The 16,916-nt window shown below is 43.3% G+C and overlaps 1 protein-coding gene across 1 annotated transcript in view; it reads left to right on the top strand.

The window, feature by feature from the left end:
• Positions 1–16,916, top strand: part of LOC126278770 (uncharacterized) — a 306,735-nt gene that overhangs the window by 254,253 nt on the left and 35,566 nt on the right. The window contains exons 3-4 of the mRNA XM_049979046.1: positions 14,077–14,267; positions 14,370–14,431. Coding sequence (XP_049835003.1) covers positions 14,077–14,267; positions 14,370–14,431 — 253 coding nt within the window. The remainder of the gene's footprint in view (positions 1–14,076; positions 14,268–14,369; positions 14,432–16,916) is intronic.

Raw genomic sequence — 16,916 nt, 5'->3', positions numbered from 1 at the left:
CAAGTATGGTGGGTCTGACACACCGGTGTCAATGTGCTCTTTTTTCCATTTCCAGGAGTGTATATACATTCCTACATTGAGAGCAAATAATTTGCAACATCTGAACCTACATGGAATACACTTCATTTGTGATTTAAGTTTGAGCAGTACTTTTACACGTATTTAGTCTATAATAATCTCTTATCAGTATGATCTCAGTTGGCATTTCCAAGATTTGTTGGTTGGTTGGTTTGGGGAAGGAGACCAGACAGCGAGGTCATCGGTCTCATCGGATTAGGGAAGGACGGGGAAGGAAGTTGGCCGTTCCTTTGAGATGAACCATCCCGGCATTTGCCTGGAGCGATTTAGGGAAATCACGGAAAACCTCAATTAGGATGGCCGAACGCGGGATTGAACCGTCTTCCTCCGGAATGCGAGTCCAGTGTATAACCACTGCGCCACCTCGCTCGGTGGCATTTCCAAGAGACCCGTCTAGTCTGAATATGCATAGGCGCGCTCCAGTTCGACGGCTTACCACTATCTGACGGGCTGAATCCAGTTAAACCAGGCTTTGTAGGATTCGGGAGAACTGCGTCACTCACAAGAGATTAGCTTGGCTTTTAATCTTTTCATAACCTTAGAATGAAAATGATAGTAACGAGTAAGTATGCCAGGAAGCGAGACCAAGGAAGAAAGTGGTAGTAGGAGGAAGGCAACTACTACATGCAATATGTATCATGGTTTTATCATGGATGAAGAGCTGCTGGTTAGTAACGAGAATTTCCTCAACAGTTTGAAGCCGTTACTGACGACCGCTTAAAGTTTGTTTACCGACTGCGCTTACTGCGTCCAGGATGTCATTTTCCTGGCACACACATCCTTATTTCACTTATCCAGCACTATATTTTTAGAGTACAGTCCATTTGATATACCGCAATCAAACTCATCCAATAAGCATAACTATTTTAATATGTTGGTTTTTATTTTAAATCGTTAGCGTTTTTAGCTACTACATCTTCTTGAAGCAACAGTCTTTGTTCGTAGAGAAGTAAGATTTATCCGTTATGTCTGTAATTGTTGTAAAGAAGTTATGTTTTTTATAAAATTTTCTGTTATAATGAATTTTACGACAACGAGTTTTAAATAACGTTATTAACATCACTTCGTACGTAAAATATTTCGTGTACTAGATTTTACTGTTAAAGGCAGACTCACAGTGTTTCTCAGTCAAGCACTACTTTCGTAACCGAGCGAGGTGGCGCAGTGATTAGACACTGGACTCGCGTTCGGGAGGACGACGGTTCAATCCCGCGTCCGGCCATCCTGATTTAGGTTTTCCGTGATTTCCCTTTATCTCTCTAGGCAAATGCCGGGATGGTTCCTCTGAAAGGGTACGGCCGACTTCCTTCCCCATCCTTCCCTATTCCGATGAGACCGATGACCTCGCTGTCTGGACTCCTTCCCCAAACCAACCAACCACCACTTTTGTAAACTGTTGATGCTTCTCGGCACGATTATTCGCGCCCGATCAAGAGCAGTTTTTATTGGCGCATTTTATGTAAGACACTCAGCATGCTGATTCGCGCGTTCCTTGCGCGGTACGTACGTAGTGCACTCTATACGAGAATTACAAGCCTGGTGCGTTAGTCACTTGGTAAGCTTTGTCCGTGAATTTCGCATTGTATCTAACGAGCATGAATTGAATTGTTACTTCATTGTGTCTGAGGTGAACTTTTTCTTGACGAGATCCAAACGGCTTGGATTGTAATAGTCTATCCTGGTTTTGCCATTTATGTTTTCTTGAACCTTTTGTAACCAATATGTGCAATTCCTAGCTGTTTCAAACTCCTTCTGAAGAAGGTAATTTTATAGTTTTTGGAAACTAGGTCAAGGTTTGTAATAAACCTACGCTAATTGCTCCAGGTAGGATGGTTCCTTTGAAAGCGGACGGTCGATTTCCTTCCCGATCCTTGACACAATCCGAGGTTGTGCTTCGTCTCTAGCGACCTCGATGTCGACGGGTCGTTAAAGCCAATCTTCCTTCCTTTTAAACCTGGTTGGCTGATGCTTCCACCCTTTCGCTTTAAAACTGCTGTTGACAGCCATGTCGAGGATTTTAAAAGGGAATGAAATTTATCAAAGTCGTTTTGAAACGCTTTTATAGGGAACTGTGGACTGTATTACAGAATAAATTACATTTTTCATTATCACCAAGTACGCCATATACATCTTTCCAGTCTGCATTCCACAAACACATTTTAAATTCTGGAAGCCCTTTTAATGAAACTGGCTGCATAACTGATACGACTGCAGTGGAAAAGCCCTGAAAATATACCCCTATTTTTGACTCAAGAATTAATATTACGCTATCTGATTTCGATTACATTTATATATTCAGGAATAGCAAGTGTTTACATAGAGGAATAAAAACATAAGGGGACCCTGAACAGCTGTTTAACTGAATGAAATATTATAATCACACAAATTTCCGGGAAAATCTATAAATGTCTTTGTGCTTTCCCTTAGAGAAAGGACAGGTGACATGAGGATGAAAGACCTTGTTTTGTGAAACCTAGAACGTATTCACAAATAAACCTGAAATATAGTAATCACTCTGAACTTAATCAGGATCAGCAAGACGTTTCGACGTGCACGAAGTACTAACCGTCATAATAGTATCTATGATATTCTGTCGCTATTTCATGAATTCAAAATAAAATGTCTTTTCCAAATTTAAATTTTATTGTAAGTGTATTTTGCAACGCGTACTTTTGAATACGATCGTCAATGTCGAAATGTGCCTCTTGTTCGGTTACCAAAATAGCTACATTTGTTAATCTTTTCGTGGCCATTGCAGATCTGAAATAATTTTTCATCAGTTTCAATTTAGAGAAACAACTCTCACAATTGGCATTACTTATAATAGCTGTGAGGAATGTTCTCAGCACTATAGCCACGTTAGGTAATCATTCTTCAAGTTTGGCCGGAATCAATAAGTTGTTTTGTTTAGTCTTTTGTAGCTACAAAACCTCGTAGACGTACGCGCTCAAGCTCGTTTTTGTCAATACCTGAAGGAGCTTGGTCGAGATTACATTCCTCATCATCGACACCCATCATTATTGGAGGCCTTCGGGAGACACATTTTACGGCCACAATTCTGGAGTTGGCGCACTCTTTCTTTAATTTCAGCAGTTACACTGTCTAATAAAGAAAACATTTTTCGTTTTAAAACGTCTTCGTGCGAGAAGCCGACAACTCTGCGTCCTCTTAATTCGTCTTGGCGGTTCAATAGAAATGCAAAGTTCTTCACACAAGCTCTCAGAGTAACGTAAAGCCTCGTTTACGAATTCCTCTTGTCTATCTTCCAGTACCGTCTGTGAGGTGCAATATTTTCTGTGCACACTAATGTACGGTACGTTCCTCTGTTTTTAAATAATCTTGGGTATCATTCACTTCAAACAACATCGTTCGCCAGCAACCCAAGAAACACAGAAACGGAAGTGACTGCATCGCAACTACCAAAATTCGTGCGTGCGTTCTCGAGTTCAAGCTTTCGTCTATGTCTGTTAGCTTCTCTAGCGTTGCTAAAATTTCTTTGTAATGATTTCGCATCATGTTTTCTGTATCGCCTCTTGCGCCCCAGTGTTTGTCCTGAATCCTCTTCGAACTGCAGTCTGTAGCAGCAATCAGAACCTCGCACCGGCGTGGACATGTATAAAAGAAAGCATAACAACGTTCCAATGGGCCGAAAAAAGTCTCAAAAAGCTCTTCCACCGACGCCGCACGCAAGCAAACTGGCTGAAATGTAGTGGTTTCAGCGGGGCTCAAATTCTACATTAAGATTGATGTATTTTATTCGTTGCTGCACGCTTGTGTGTCTTCCGGCCATTGCAGCAGCATTTTCGCAATCGTCCCCTCTACCGTTCATAGTGTCAAGTCTCTCAGCGCCGAGGTTACTTAGTGTCATCTCACTAATACCTTCAATTGTGTTGTTTTTTGTTTCATCGATTGTATAAAGTTTACTCTACTGGCACTGGTGTCATCTTCCCTGTGGCCAAGTAACAGATGTGCAGAACTAATAGACCTATATCTCTAATGTCTATCACTTGTAAAACTTTTGGAACACGTATTATATTCGAGTATAATGACTTTTCTGGAGACTAGAAATCTACTCTGTAGGAATCAGCATGGGTTTCGAAAAAGACGGTCGTGTGAAACCCAGCTCGCGCTATTCGTCCACGAGACTCAGAGGGCCATAGACAGGGGTTCACAGGTAGATGCCGTGTTTCTTGACTTCCGCAAGACGTTCGATACAGTTCCCCACAGTCGTTTAATGAACAAAGTAAGAGCATATGGACAATCAGACCAATTGTGTGATTGGATTGAAGAGTTCCTACATAACAGAACGCATCATGGCATTCCTAATGGAGAGAAGTCCTCCGAAGTAAGAGTGATTTCAAGTGTGCCGCAGGGGAGTGTCATAGGACCGTTGCTATTCACAATATACATAAATGACCTTGTGGATGACATCGGAAGTTCACTGAGACTTTTTGCAGATGATGCTGTGGCGTATCGAGAGGTTGTAACAATGGAAAATTGTACTGAACTGCAGGAGGATCTGCAGTGAATTGACGCATGGTGCAGGGAATGGCAATTGAATCTCAATGTATACAAGTTTAATGTGCTGCGAATACATAGAAAGAAAGATCCTTTATCATTTAGCTAAAATATACCAGGTCAGCAACTGGAAGCAGTTAATTCTATAAATTATCTGGGAGTAGGCATTAGGAGTGATCTAAAATGGAATGACAATATAAAATTAATAGTAGGTAAAGCAGATGCCAGACTGAGATTTATTGGAGGAATCTTAAGGAAATACAATCCAACAACAAAGGAAGTAGGTTACAGTACACTTGTTCGATCACTTGTTCAGCAGTGGGGGATCCGTACCAGTTGGAGTTGATGAAGAAGATAGAGAAGCCCCAACGGAGAGCAGCGCGCTTCGTTACAGGATCATTTAGTGATCGCGAAAGCGTTACGGAGATGATAGATAAACTCCAGTGGAAGACTCTGCAGAAGACACGCTCAGTAGCTCGGTACGGGCTTACGTTGAAGTTTCCAGAACATACCTTCACCGAGGAGTCAAACAGTATATTGCTCCCTACTACGTATATCTCGCGAAGAGACCTTGAGGATAAAATCAGAGAGATTAGAGCCCACACAGAGGCATACCGACAATCCTTCTTTCCACGAACAATAGGAGACTGAAATAGAAGGGAGAACTGATAGAGGTACTCAAGGTACCCTCCGCCGCACACGGTCAGGTTGCTTGCGGAGAATGGATGTCGATGTAGATGTAACGCCAAACTAATTTTTGCCAGGAATCTTATTATATCAAACATTATTGTTAGAATTCCATGCCATTTTTTAAATTTCTTTTGCGACTACTACTTGCTCTTTTTTATCAATAGTCTTTTCTTTTTGAAGACTTGCTCCCAACTCCTTCCATTTGCAATAATTTTGGTTGTGCGTGGCACTTTACTGATGGTTGGCGACTTTGGGGCTCAAAACTTTACAAACAGCTATCTAAGTTTGCAAATGAATGTATTTCAAGGACAACTTGAGCCCACAGTAATACCACATTTCGATGTTGGGAATGTGATTCAAGGTCAGTTGAAATAATGAGATCATGTTTTTTTTTTTCTTTATTGGTGTTTCGTCCTCAGCGTCCCACATGGGCGAGGGTGGGCTGTCAGCGGTACAATATTCCGCTCTTCAGCCAGCAGTGTTTATAAAGATACAACAAAGATGATATAAAAATAAAAATATGAGGACTGTTTATGTTTTAAGTTAAAAAGATTAATGACGGACAGTTAACAGAACGAAAAATATGTACAATTTAAAACACAATTACGATAAAGTGATATTCTGGAGCACTGCACTTTCGATTAACATCTGAAGGACCTGCACTATGTGATAAAGTATTCTAGGAAGTGAGTAGTTTCCATAGAAGTTGGGGAAGGGGTAAAGAGAGAGGGTTGTGTTGGTGGGGAAATTATAGAGATGATACTTAGATGTGAAGTAGATAGTGAGAATACAGACGGTGGGAAGGACAGAGGGTGAGGAGGAGTAATGGTGTGTGGGAAGGGTAGCGGTACAAGAAGAAACGGATAGGTGTGGATGTAGAGGGAAAAGGAAAGAGGAGCCCCGATGTGGAGTGGGATAGGTGGGAAAGGGTTAAAGTTTTTAGGAGAGATATATATTGGGCGGATCTCATTGTCTGGGAGAAGGAGTTGGTTGAAGTTGCTTTGAGAAAGGGTATGGAGTGTGTGTAGGGAGGGATGGAAGGATGTGTTTGTGAAGGCACAGCAGCATACGAAGGTTGACGATCAAAGGCAAGACAACAGGGTTGTCGAAATCTAGTTTGCGTACAGTACAGGAGATGAAGGAGGTGTTTGATGTGGGTGAGGAGGGGTGGGACTTTGGTAAGATGGTAGACTGTAGAGGATCTATGTGGGGGAAAGGTAAACGGATACGGAAGGCGAGACGGAGTGTGTGGCATTTAAGGATCTGGAGGGACTGATAAACTTTGGTAGAGCGGATATCCACACAGTATTAGAGTAACAGGATGGGTCGGATCACGATCTTGTAGGTGTGAAGAATAGTGGATGGGTATAATCCCCAAGTTCGGCCCGCTGGTAGTTTTAGTATATTCTGGGCTTTCTGTTGGATGGTTAATTGGTGAGGTTTCCATGTTAGTTGCCGGTTCAGGGTTACTCAAAAAAGTTGTAGTGTGTTTTTTCATGTTGTGTTGACAAGTTGTGAAATCGATGTATTTATATGGCATACTTTGTAGAAACATTAAACTGACCATGGATAAAATTGAAAAACGGGTGACATTTGAAAAAAAAATCACTGTCCTTTAATGCTGTGTGTGTAGACGAAAAGTTAGGGGTAAACGAAACAATTTTTCATTTTAACAAACGAGCCATAACAGAGCCTCCTGTGACCAGCATATGAACCAACGAATTTACCTGCACTAAAGACACTGCTGCTATCTATCGGGAAATCATAGTACTTGGAACCTAGTAGTCAAGGAAGGCAGGATTCCGTTACGATTGTGGACGGGGCCGTAACCAGGTACTGTTGTTTCCCTTTTGCAATTAGACACATTTATTTTAAAATGGTAATTCCAGACTCAGCAATAAATAAAGATATATTAATGAAGGAATAAACACCTGTGTAATTAATAGTATTTTCAGTACTTTACAATTTACCAAATGAACATAAAATACAAAAAACAAGCCAATGTGATCCCAATTAGAATTTTTAAGGCACGTAACCACAGTCACAGCTGAAGGCCTTTAACGCCAAGAACGGAAATTAAAAAAAAAAATTGACAAACATACTGTAAAGCAGCAGTGCAATAGCAAGGTTAATTTAAACAGTCAGGCAACTAATCACCAAACAAGTGAGATAAAATGATGGTAAACTTGGTAGCACAACCATTTAAACCTGCTGTAACGCCACGAATAGCAATTATGTAAAAAATTTAAAAAAACCATACAGGAAAACAGCAAATACAACAGCAAAAGTTAATTTAAAAAGACAAGCAACTGACCACCAAACAGGTGAGACAAAATGATGGTAAACTTAGTGCACAATCATTTAAACCAGCTGTAACGTCAAGAATGATAATTATATAAAAAATTTAGAAACATACAACAAAACAACAAATACAATAATAAAACACAAGGGCCAGTCACAGACGATGCACAAGGAATCGACCTCTGAGTAGGTCTGGCAAAAAAACACTTTCGTGAGCGATGAGATAGGCAGCCAAGAGTTGCATTCACTTCACAAGATGGTAACTCAGACTAGTGGCAGTCTAACGAATACTTATGATAATCTTGCTGAGGCTACCTGACGTCCAATAAACCAAATGGAAAGATGTAAAAATATGCCAAAGCCGCAACCGGCGGTCTGGACTCCGCCCGCAGAACACTGTGCTTAGAGTGCTCGGAACGAGAAAGGAATCACTACAATCAGAGTAGAAGAAGCGCCAACCAACCTACAATCAAGAAAGCTGTCAAAACTACACGCCTCACCGAACAGCAGCGGCAAGGCGAGGAAACGTTACACTGCCGTTACATACACTAACCCCAAGGGCAGGTGACAGGGTGAAACGTCCCCTTAGAAAAATTGTACAAGATTGTGCTTAAACTGACACATATTATTTTTAGCACAACGCAATCTGACTTTCAAAAATCCCTACGACGAATGGCCCTGACTAATATTAACCTATATCTTTCACAAATCACTTACCTCACCAAAAATCTTCGTTACTCGAACTACTGCAATACAGCGAGCGCCACTACTGCCAGCTAAATAAAAGATTCAAACTACGGAAGGCACTAACTACAGATAAGCATAGTTAGCGAATGAAAGGTTTTAATAGACAACAAACAATGTATTTACCTTAATAGTCATAATATATATAGCAGTTCATGACATCCATTCTTACAAATTTCAAAACTCCGCCATCTCTCTCCCCACATCCACCACTGCTGGCGGCTAATCTCCAACTGCGCAAAGTTACGCGCTGTTAACATCCAGCTGCCCAACGCTACAATGGCGAGCATTACAACAATGCCAACCAGCCACAGACTGCACACAGCACAGCCAGTGATCTTCATACAGAGCCCTACGTGGCGTTACCAATAAAAAAACCTAAACAGCCTACTTACAAGGGGCGCTAGCGGCCACAAGGCACGAAAAACACCGCTGGTTGAACTTAACAAACAGTAACAAACTGAACGCAATAAACAGTAATTAGAAGTCGAGGAAAGCTAACCAGATCCGCCTTCCCCAGGCACTTCACTCGCTGCTCTTCGCCTCGGCAACACTACGAACAGCAACACGAACGCAGGTCACTGAAGAATCGCAAGATCTCACAATGGTGGAGGTTTCTCTGCTTGAATCCAAATCCACTCAACTTAAACTTGCAGGATCCGGTTTACGACGAGGTCGTGCACCCTCGTGATCACAGGCCTTCGATGCGGCAGTCCATTCGCGCCGTCAACAGTCCTAGCATGTTCCCACACTGTGGCGACCTGGCTCCTCCTGAGTCCCCAACCGAATCGCCGTTGAGGAGTGGGACAATCTGGACCAACAGTGTCTTGATGAACTTGTTGATAATATGCCACGACGAACATAGGCATGAATAAATGCAAAAGGACGTGCTATTGGGTATTAGAGGTACTGGTGTGTACATTAATCTGGACCACCACCTCTGAAGGTCTCTCTGTACGGTGGTACAACATGAAATGTGTGGTTTCATTAGCAGTTAAATCGCCGGAAATGATGTTAATGTTGATGTCTATTCCAATTTTCTGTACTGGTTCCGGAACTCTCGGAACGGAGGTGACGCAAAACTTTTTTTGATGTGTGTATTATTCTTAAGAAATGACAGCATGTTAGCAAATAATGTAAAAGCGTAAAAAGTTTCTGTATTCTGTACTTAAGGGGACCATACCGTGGTTCAGGTCGATAAAAATCGATTTTCTGTTTTCATCATATTTCGATAGATTAAGGTTTTATTTAAGTACCCTGAAAAGGATTTCATTGAAAAAAAATTTTTTCGAGCATTTAAAGAGCATTTTGCTACCACATGTGTTTATGTGCCACGCCCACTTCCCTGTCACACACTTTTCAGCACATATTAAATATATTTATATTCCCTAAATTGCACGTTAGGGATTTTTTTTTTTTTTACTCCCGTGTGTGTTGGCTATCCTTGGAATACAACGGTCGGTATTCTTTTGTTTCTGCTGTTTGTAAACAACACGCTTTCAAACACGCAGTTAGTTTTGTTCAAGTGTGATTGCGAGTAGTTGTTATAGACAACTTGCAGGTATACTATGGGCAGGCAATTAGGAGAAATATAGAAAATCTGGACACAATGAAGAGAAATATTTGGCCCTTATTCTTCTAAAAGTCCTCTACTGATGATAAGTCATGTCGTGGATTGTGTCCATCAGGAGAAAATTCGTCGTGCAAATACAATTGGGCTCAGGCAACTGAAGTATCTTATTCTCACCAGCATTGTCTTCCTGCTGCTGTTATTACAGCAATTCAAATCGTTCAAATGGCTCTGAGCACTGTGGGACTTAACATCTGAGGTCATTAGTCCCCTAGAACTTAGAACTACTTAAACCCAACTAACCTAAGGACATCACACACATCCATGCCCGAGGCAGGATTCGAACCTCCGACCGTAGCGGTCGCGCGGTTCCAGACTGTAGCGCCTAGAACCGCTCGGCCACCCCGGCCGGCTTTACAGCAATTAAACCTATTTTCAGAGACTTGGCGCATCCTGACCTTCTAAGGAAGTGTCTGCATGGGCAGGCACAGAGCCCAAATGAATGTTTCAACAGCATAATTTGGAACCGCTTTCCTAAAACTGTATTTGTAGGCATGCATACAATGAAAGTAGCAGTTCATGATGCTGTTATTACATTCGATTGTGGTAATATTGGAAAGTGCTGGGTAATGAAAAAGCTGGGAATTAACTCTCTTGAAAGTATGATCACTGGGCTGCAACAATACGATAAAATGATGATAGCTGACGTAGACAGGTCTCCGTCTAATATGGCCAAGAAAGCAAGGCAAACATCCAGGAAGGTGAAAAAGAAGCTGGAAGACTTGCTAGAGGCTAAAGAAGGGCCATCATAGGCAGCAGGACAGTTTTAATTAACTATAAGTAACAAATTACAAAAGTTTTTCTTTGCAGTCAATTTCCCGCAAACTAAAATTTTCAGTACGTATGCCCCATTATATCAGAAACTATCACTGATGAATCAATGAAATTTTCAGAGACTCTGCATAACATAAACAGCCACCTCTGGTACTACATTCATTAATATTACCCCATTAGGAAGCTCACAAAAAAAATATTTTCTGCAGAAAAAACTTAATATTTCTTATTAATAAAATTAAAAAAGTATTCCTTAAAAATGGGATCAGAAGTTCCGCCTTATGCAAGTGACCTTTTTTCTTTTGTTTCACCCATACATGTTTCAGCACTTTTGTGCTATCGTCAGTGGGTTCTACTTTTTTTTTAAATTTTTAACTTACATGATGTTATTGTGCGTTTATTTTCGTAGCTGTTCTGCTACACAATATACAACTTGTCATAGTTTTGAAGTTGTCGTGCGTTCTCCTGTCTTGTTGTCGAAGTAAATAGACTTACTTATTTGCCTGTGTTCGCGTGGCAATGCACTTTTTCCGATTACTGAAAACGTAGGCGGAGTTTTCGTTGCCATTACGTGTTGTTGTAACAACAATAACATAACGTAAATTAAAAATTTAAAAAAAATCGACTGATGACAGCACAAAAGTGCTGAAACATGTATGGGTGAAACAAAAGAAAAAAGGTGTCTTGCATAAGGCGGAACTTCTCATCCCATTTCGTTAGCAAGCACGGAGACAACAAGAAGAACTGCACCACAAGATGATTATTCCTTAAAAACTATAAAATGAATAAAGTAGATTTTAGTACAGTTGACTTTATTAGCATCATGTAACATACAGTAAAAATATTAAGGGCCCTCATCAAATAGTTTTTTTCAGAAATGGGTCAAATACTTTGTAAGAGTTTCATGATTAACGAATTTGTTGATAGCGCACTCGAGCAGATGTAATTTCGATGGATTGCTCATGCACTGCCTGCGATATGTAAGGAACAAGAGAATCTCAGACCAGAGAGCAGTGTTGTCAACAGTAGGAACTGTAGCAGTTGTAGTAGTAGTAGCTAGGAGTCTGGTGTACCAAGTTGGCTGGGCCGATCGTGTGAAGCGATGGCGGGACCTGAGCGTTGTAGTATAAGGTAAAAGCAGCCTCGCGCATATGTAGCATTGATATATCAAGTCCCGTGTAAATGTTTTTAAAAAAATGTCTTAATAATAATCTTTCTCATAAAAAGTAACTTTTGACAATCATTCATTTCAATTTAAAGAATTTACTAATTTCTCCAATCCTTGGTCATCACGATTATTGAAAAGAAAAATCAGTTGTTTCTTTATATACATGACAAATCTATCGGCCAGCATTGCACAGGGGTGTCCCAGAAAAGTTTAGTTTCATATAGGAGCAGATATATACGCGTTATCCGGCGACTTCATTGAGGTAAGAATTTTCAATTTATCCAGTATAACTTTCAGGACCATGACGGAGCACTGCTGTCGTCAAAAAATTACCAGTTTAAATTCACAGTCAATTGTTGAAAGGTTATAAGTGATCCACAATTTTTTTATTGAGAGATTAGTCACATTTTATTATTGATAGATTACACAATTTATCTGTTGGTAAGTTACGCTGAATGTGAACATTCTAATTAAATTTTTTACTGTTGGGATGTTTCGGAACTTTACTGATGGGAGGTTACAACTTGCCTAAATTAACATGGGTTAGATAGGCAGCGTGTGGTCCCCTTGATAATAATAAAAAATTTTGAGTGTCAACGGCAGTTTAACATGACGAAGATACACTCCTGGAAATTGAAATAAGAGCACCGTGAATTCATTGTCCCACGAAGGGGAAACTTTATTGACACATTCCTGGGGTCAGATACATCACATGATCACACTGACAGAACCACAGGCACATAGGCACAGGCAACAGAGCATGCACAATGTCGCCACTAGTACAGTGTATATCCACCTTTCGCAGCAATGCAGGCTGCTATTCTCCCATGGAGACGACCGTAGAGATGCTGGATGTAGTCCTGTGGAACGGCTTGCCATGCCATTTCCACCTGGCGCCTCAGTTGGACCAGCGTTCGTGCTGGACGTGCAGACCGCGTGAGACGACGCTTCATCCAGTCCCAAACATGCTCAATGGGGGACGGATCCGGAGATCTTGCTGGCCAGGGTAGTTGACTTACACCTTCTAGAGCACGTTGGGTGGCACGGGATACATGCGGACGTGCATTGTCCTGTTGGAACAGCAAGTTCCCTTGCCGGTCTAGGAATGGTAGAACGATGGGTTCGATGACGGTTTGGATGTACCGTGCACTATTCAGTGTCCCCTCAACGATCACCAGAGGTGTACGGCCAGTGTAGGAGATCGCTCCCCACACCATGATGCCGGGTGTTGCCCTGTGTGCCTTGGTCGTTTGCAGTCCTGATTGTGGCGCTCACCTGTACGGCGCCAAACACGCATAAGACCATCATTGGCACCAAGGCAGAAGCGACTCTCATCGCTGAAGACGACACGTCTCCATTCGTCCCTCCATTCACGCCTGTCGCGACACCACTGGAGGCGGGCTGCACGATGTTGGGGCGTGAGCGGAAGACGGCCTAACGGTGTGCGGGACCGTAGCCCAGCTTCATGGAGACGGTCGCGAATGGTCCTCGCCGATACCCCAGGAGCAACAGTGTCCCTAATTTGCTGGGAAGTGGCGGTGCGGTCCCCTACGGCACTGCGTAGGATCCTACGGTCTTGGCGTGCATCCGTGCGTCTTTGCGGTCCGGTCCCAGGTCGACGGGCACGTGCACCTTCCGCCGACCACTGGCGACAACATCGATGTACTATGGAGACCTCACGCCCCACGTGTTGAGCAATTCGGCGGTACGTCCACCCGGCCTCCCGCATGCCCACTATACGCCCTCGCTCAAAGTCCGTCAACTGCACATACGGTTCACGTCCACGCTGTCGCGGCATGCTACCAGTGTTAAAGACTGCGATGGAGCTCCGTATGCCACGGCAAACTGGCTGACACTGACGGCGGCGATGCACAAATGCTGCTCAGCTAGCGCCATTCGACGGCCAACACCGCGGTTCCTGGTGTGTCCGCTGTGCCGTGCGTGTGATCATTGCTTGTACAGCCCTCTCGCAGTGTCCGGAGCAAGTATCGTAGGTCTGACACACCGGTGTCAATGTGTTCTTTTTTTCCATTTCCAGGAGTGTAGAAGGCACCTTTATCCATTACAGTAAACACGAATATTAATATAGAAAACAAGTATCGCATTGCAGGCTGTCTGTTTCTGGATGGGGAAGCTTTGTTGACGCCGTTCCCCCGGTGCGCTCTGCCGGCAGCTTCAGTACGAGCGACATCAGCCAGCTGCCGTCGCCGCAGGGCACGGCGGCCGCGCGCTGCGCCGTGTCCGAGCTGGCGCTGTGGGGCGACGCGACGCACGCGCGCCTCGAGCCGGCGTCGCGCTCCTGCTCCACGTGGGTGGCCGTCGGCGACGTCGCCTCCACCTCGCAGCTGCCCTCGCCGCACGGCGGACACGCCGCCGCCCCCGCACCCGGCGCCGCCGCCGCCGCCGGCCCCGCCTCCGCCTCTGCGTCCACCGCCGCTGCCGCCCCGCAGCAGCCGGCGCCGCCGCCCCCGCCGCCTCCAGTCCCCGCCTTCACTGCCGCAGATCTCATCCGCTCCGTCAACAAGAAGGTACGTAATCCCTCCAGCCGCTGTCTGCGTCACTCGACTTAGGAGGAAACCACTCCACCCCTCGTACACGGCGACGCCTGGAGGTTTCGTTCTTTACTCTTCTACTCATAATGTTGCTCCCAACCAACACATACAGGGGTTTAAAAAAATGTGACACGTGTTCCTACAGGAGACTACAGGAGGTAGTATTGCGCAAAAGTACAAGAAAAGTTCGTATAACGTGTCCGAAAAACCAGTACCTGTTCAGATATTTCTAGAATGAAATTTTCACTGTACAGCGGAGTGTGCGCTGATATGAAACTTCCTGGCACATTAAAACTGTGTGCCGGACCGAGACTCGAACTCGCGACCGTTGTCTTTGCCCGCGAAAGGCAAAGGTCCCGAGTTCGAGTCTCGGTCCGGCACACAGTTTTAATCTGCCATGAAGTTTCTGTTCAGATATTGGCCCATCTGTCCTCTCATTTTCATCTGTCTCTTACGTAAAACTACACTCATGCGTACATATTAAGGATAATGCTCATACATGGTGAAAAAACGCTCTGGTGGGCGGTTTGCGGGTTTAAATCACATCGGGGTATGACCACGCGGTGCATCTGAACTGCAGTCGTCGCACGGTGGCGCTGGCAGCAGTCCACATAGGCAGAGGTGTGTTGGTGCATGTCAGAGTACACTGGAGCGAGTAAGTGTGCAGACGTTTTCTGACGTACTAATGGTGACTATGTGTTGAAACTGGCTCAGAGAACACACATTGAAGACGTTATGAGGAGTATAATAGTAGGGTGACTGGAGGCTGGTCAAACACAGCAGGTCGTAGCACGGGCACTCCATTGACCCCTGGTCACAGGAGAGCCCGTAAAGTCTGGTTTCAAGAACACACTACATGGTCATTGGAACAGTGATCCCAGATTATGTTCACGGACGAATCCAGGTATAGTCTGAACAGTGATTGTCGCTGGGTTTTCACCTCCCCTGAACCAGGAACCAGATACCAATCCCTTAATGTCCTTGAAAGGGACCTGTATGGAGGTCATGGTTTTATGGTGTGGGGTGGGATTATGACTGGTGCACGTACACCCTTGCATGTCTTTGACAGAGGAACTGTAACAGGTCAGCTGTATCGGTACGTCATTTTGCACCAGTATGTCCGCCTTTTCAAGGGTGCAGTGGGTCTCACTTTCCTCCTGATGTATGATAACGCACGGCCCCACCCAGCTGCCATCGTGGTGTGTGGCTACAATGAAGCCGCCGTTATAATATCTGTGCAACTGGTTACGAAGTTGACGATAGTAAAAACCTTAAAAGACGCAACTAAAACACAATATTTACAATGTAAAGCAGCAACCAGTCTTAAATTACCTTTAATTCACTTCATGTGTAATCCATTATTAGCAGTTGAATACGAACTAATTCGTGATGAGCCAACTTACATTCATGTTTTATTCAGAATCTAGAAAACAACAGAATGATGAGCTGTAGAAGGATGCTGAAAATTGTATGATCTGATTAGACGTGAAGCAAGGACATTATCCTGAGAATCAATGAGGAAACAAATATATGGAAAAAAACTAGGCAAAATGCACCACGACGAAATTTCTCTACTCACAAGCATAATATAAAAGACATAACTCGAATACGGATACCTGCGTTTCGTGAGTAGTATGCAATTACTTAAGCCACCCTTTTTGTTTTATCTTAGAGCAATCCTTCCCTTCCTATCGTCTGGTTTGCCCTGATCGGCCGAGCTTCTCTGTCATTGATATTTCGGCATTACTTTTTATGCCTTCTTCAGTTCATGCAACCACGCTCTGCTATTAAATGATGGACGTGCGGTGGTCTCGCGGTTCTAGGCGCGGAGTCCGGAACCGTGCGACTGCTACGGTCGCAGGTTCGAATCCTGCCTCGGGCATGGATGTGTGTGATGTCCTTAGGTTAGTTAGGTTTAAGTAGTTCTAAGTTCTAGGGGACTGATGACGATAGCAGTTGAGTCCCATAGTGCTCAGAGCCATTTGAACCATTTTTTTTTTTTTTTTTGCTACACTGGAAAACCAAAATTTATTTTCCTGTAAACAGCCTTGCTCAGCTACCACAGTGAGCTGTTCCATAATCTTTGGTATATGTTCACATAAAAGAATAGTTAAATCTTTACATTAGACGTGAGTCAGAAAGCTCGCCGTCGAGTCGGAAAAGTAATGGACGGCGTTTATCTCTGGCAGGAGACGCGTAATTCATTGTCTTGTGTGTCTGTGATCATGAAGTTCACCCACATAAGTTCTGAAGTATTCTAAACTTAACAATGGGAAGTGTACAGCTAAATTACTCCTTCGTTGGTGAACTGAAAATGTTTTTTAAGATTCTTTATAGATTTTAAGATTTTTTTAAAGCGATAATAAGAATTTTCATTATACATTGTTTATATGTCGAAAGTTATGTTATATTAATATTGCACAGGAAAACGCTTCGTAATGTTCTGCAAAATTATATTTAC

The sequence above is a fragment of the Schistocerca gregaria genome, chromosome 6 (assembly GCF_023897955.1).
Source record: "Schistocerca gregaria isolate iqSchGreg1 chromosome 6, iqSchGreg1.2, whole genome shotgun sequence".
Lineage (NCBI taxonomy): Eukaryota > Metazoa > Arthropoda > Insecta > Orthoptera > Acrididae > Schistocerca > Schistocerca gregaria.
The sequence above is the reverse complement of the archived record's forward strand: the minus strand, read 5'-3'. Positions and strand labels throughout refer to the sequence as shown.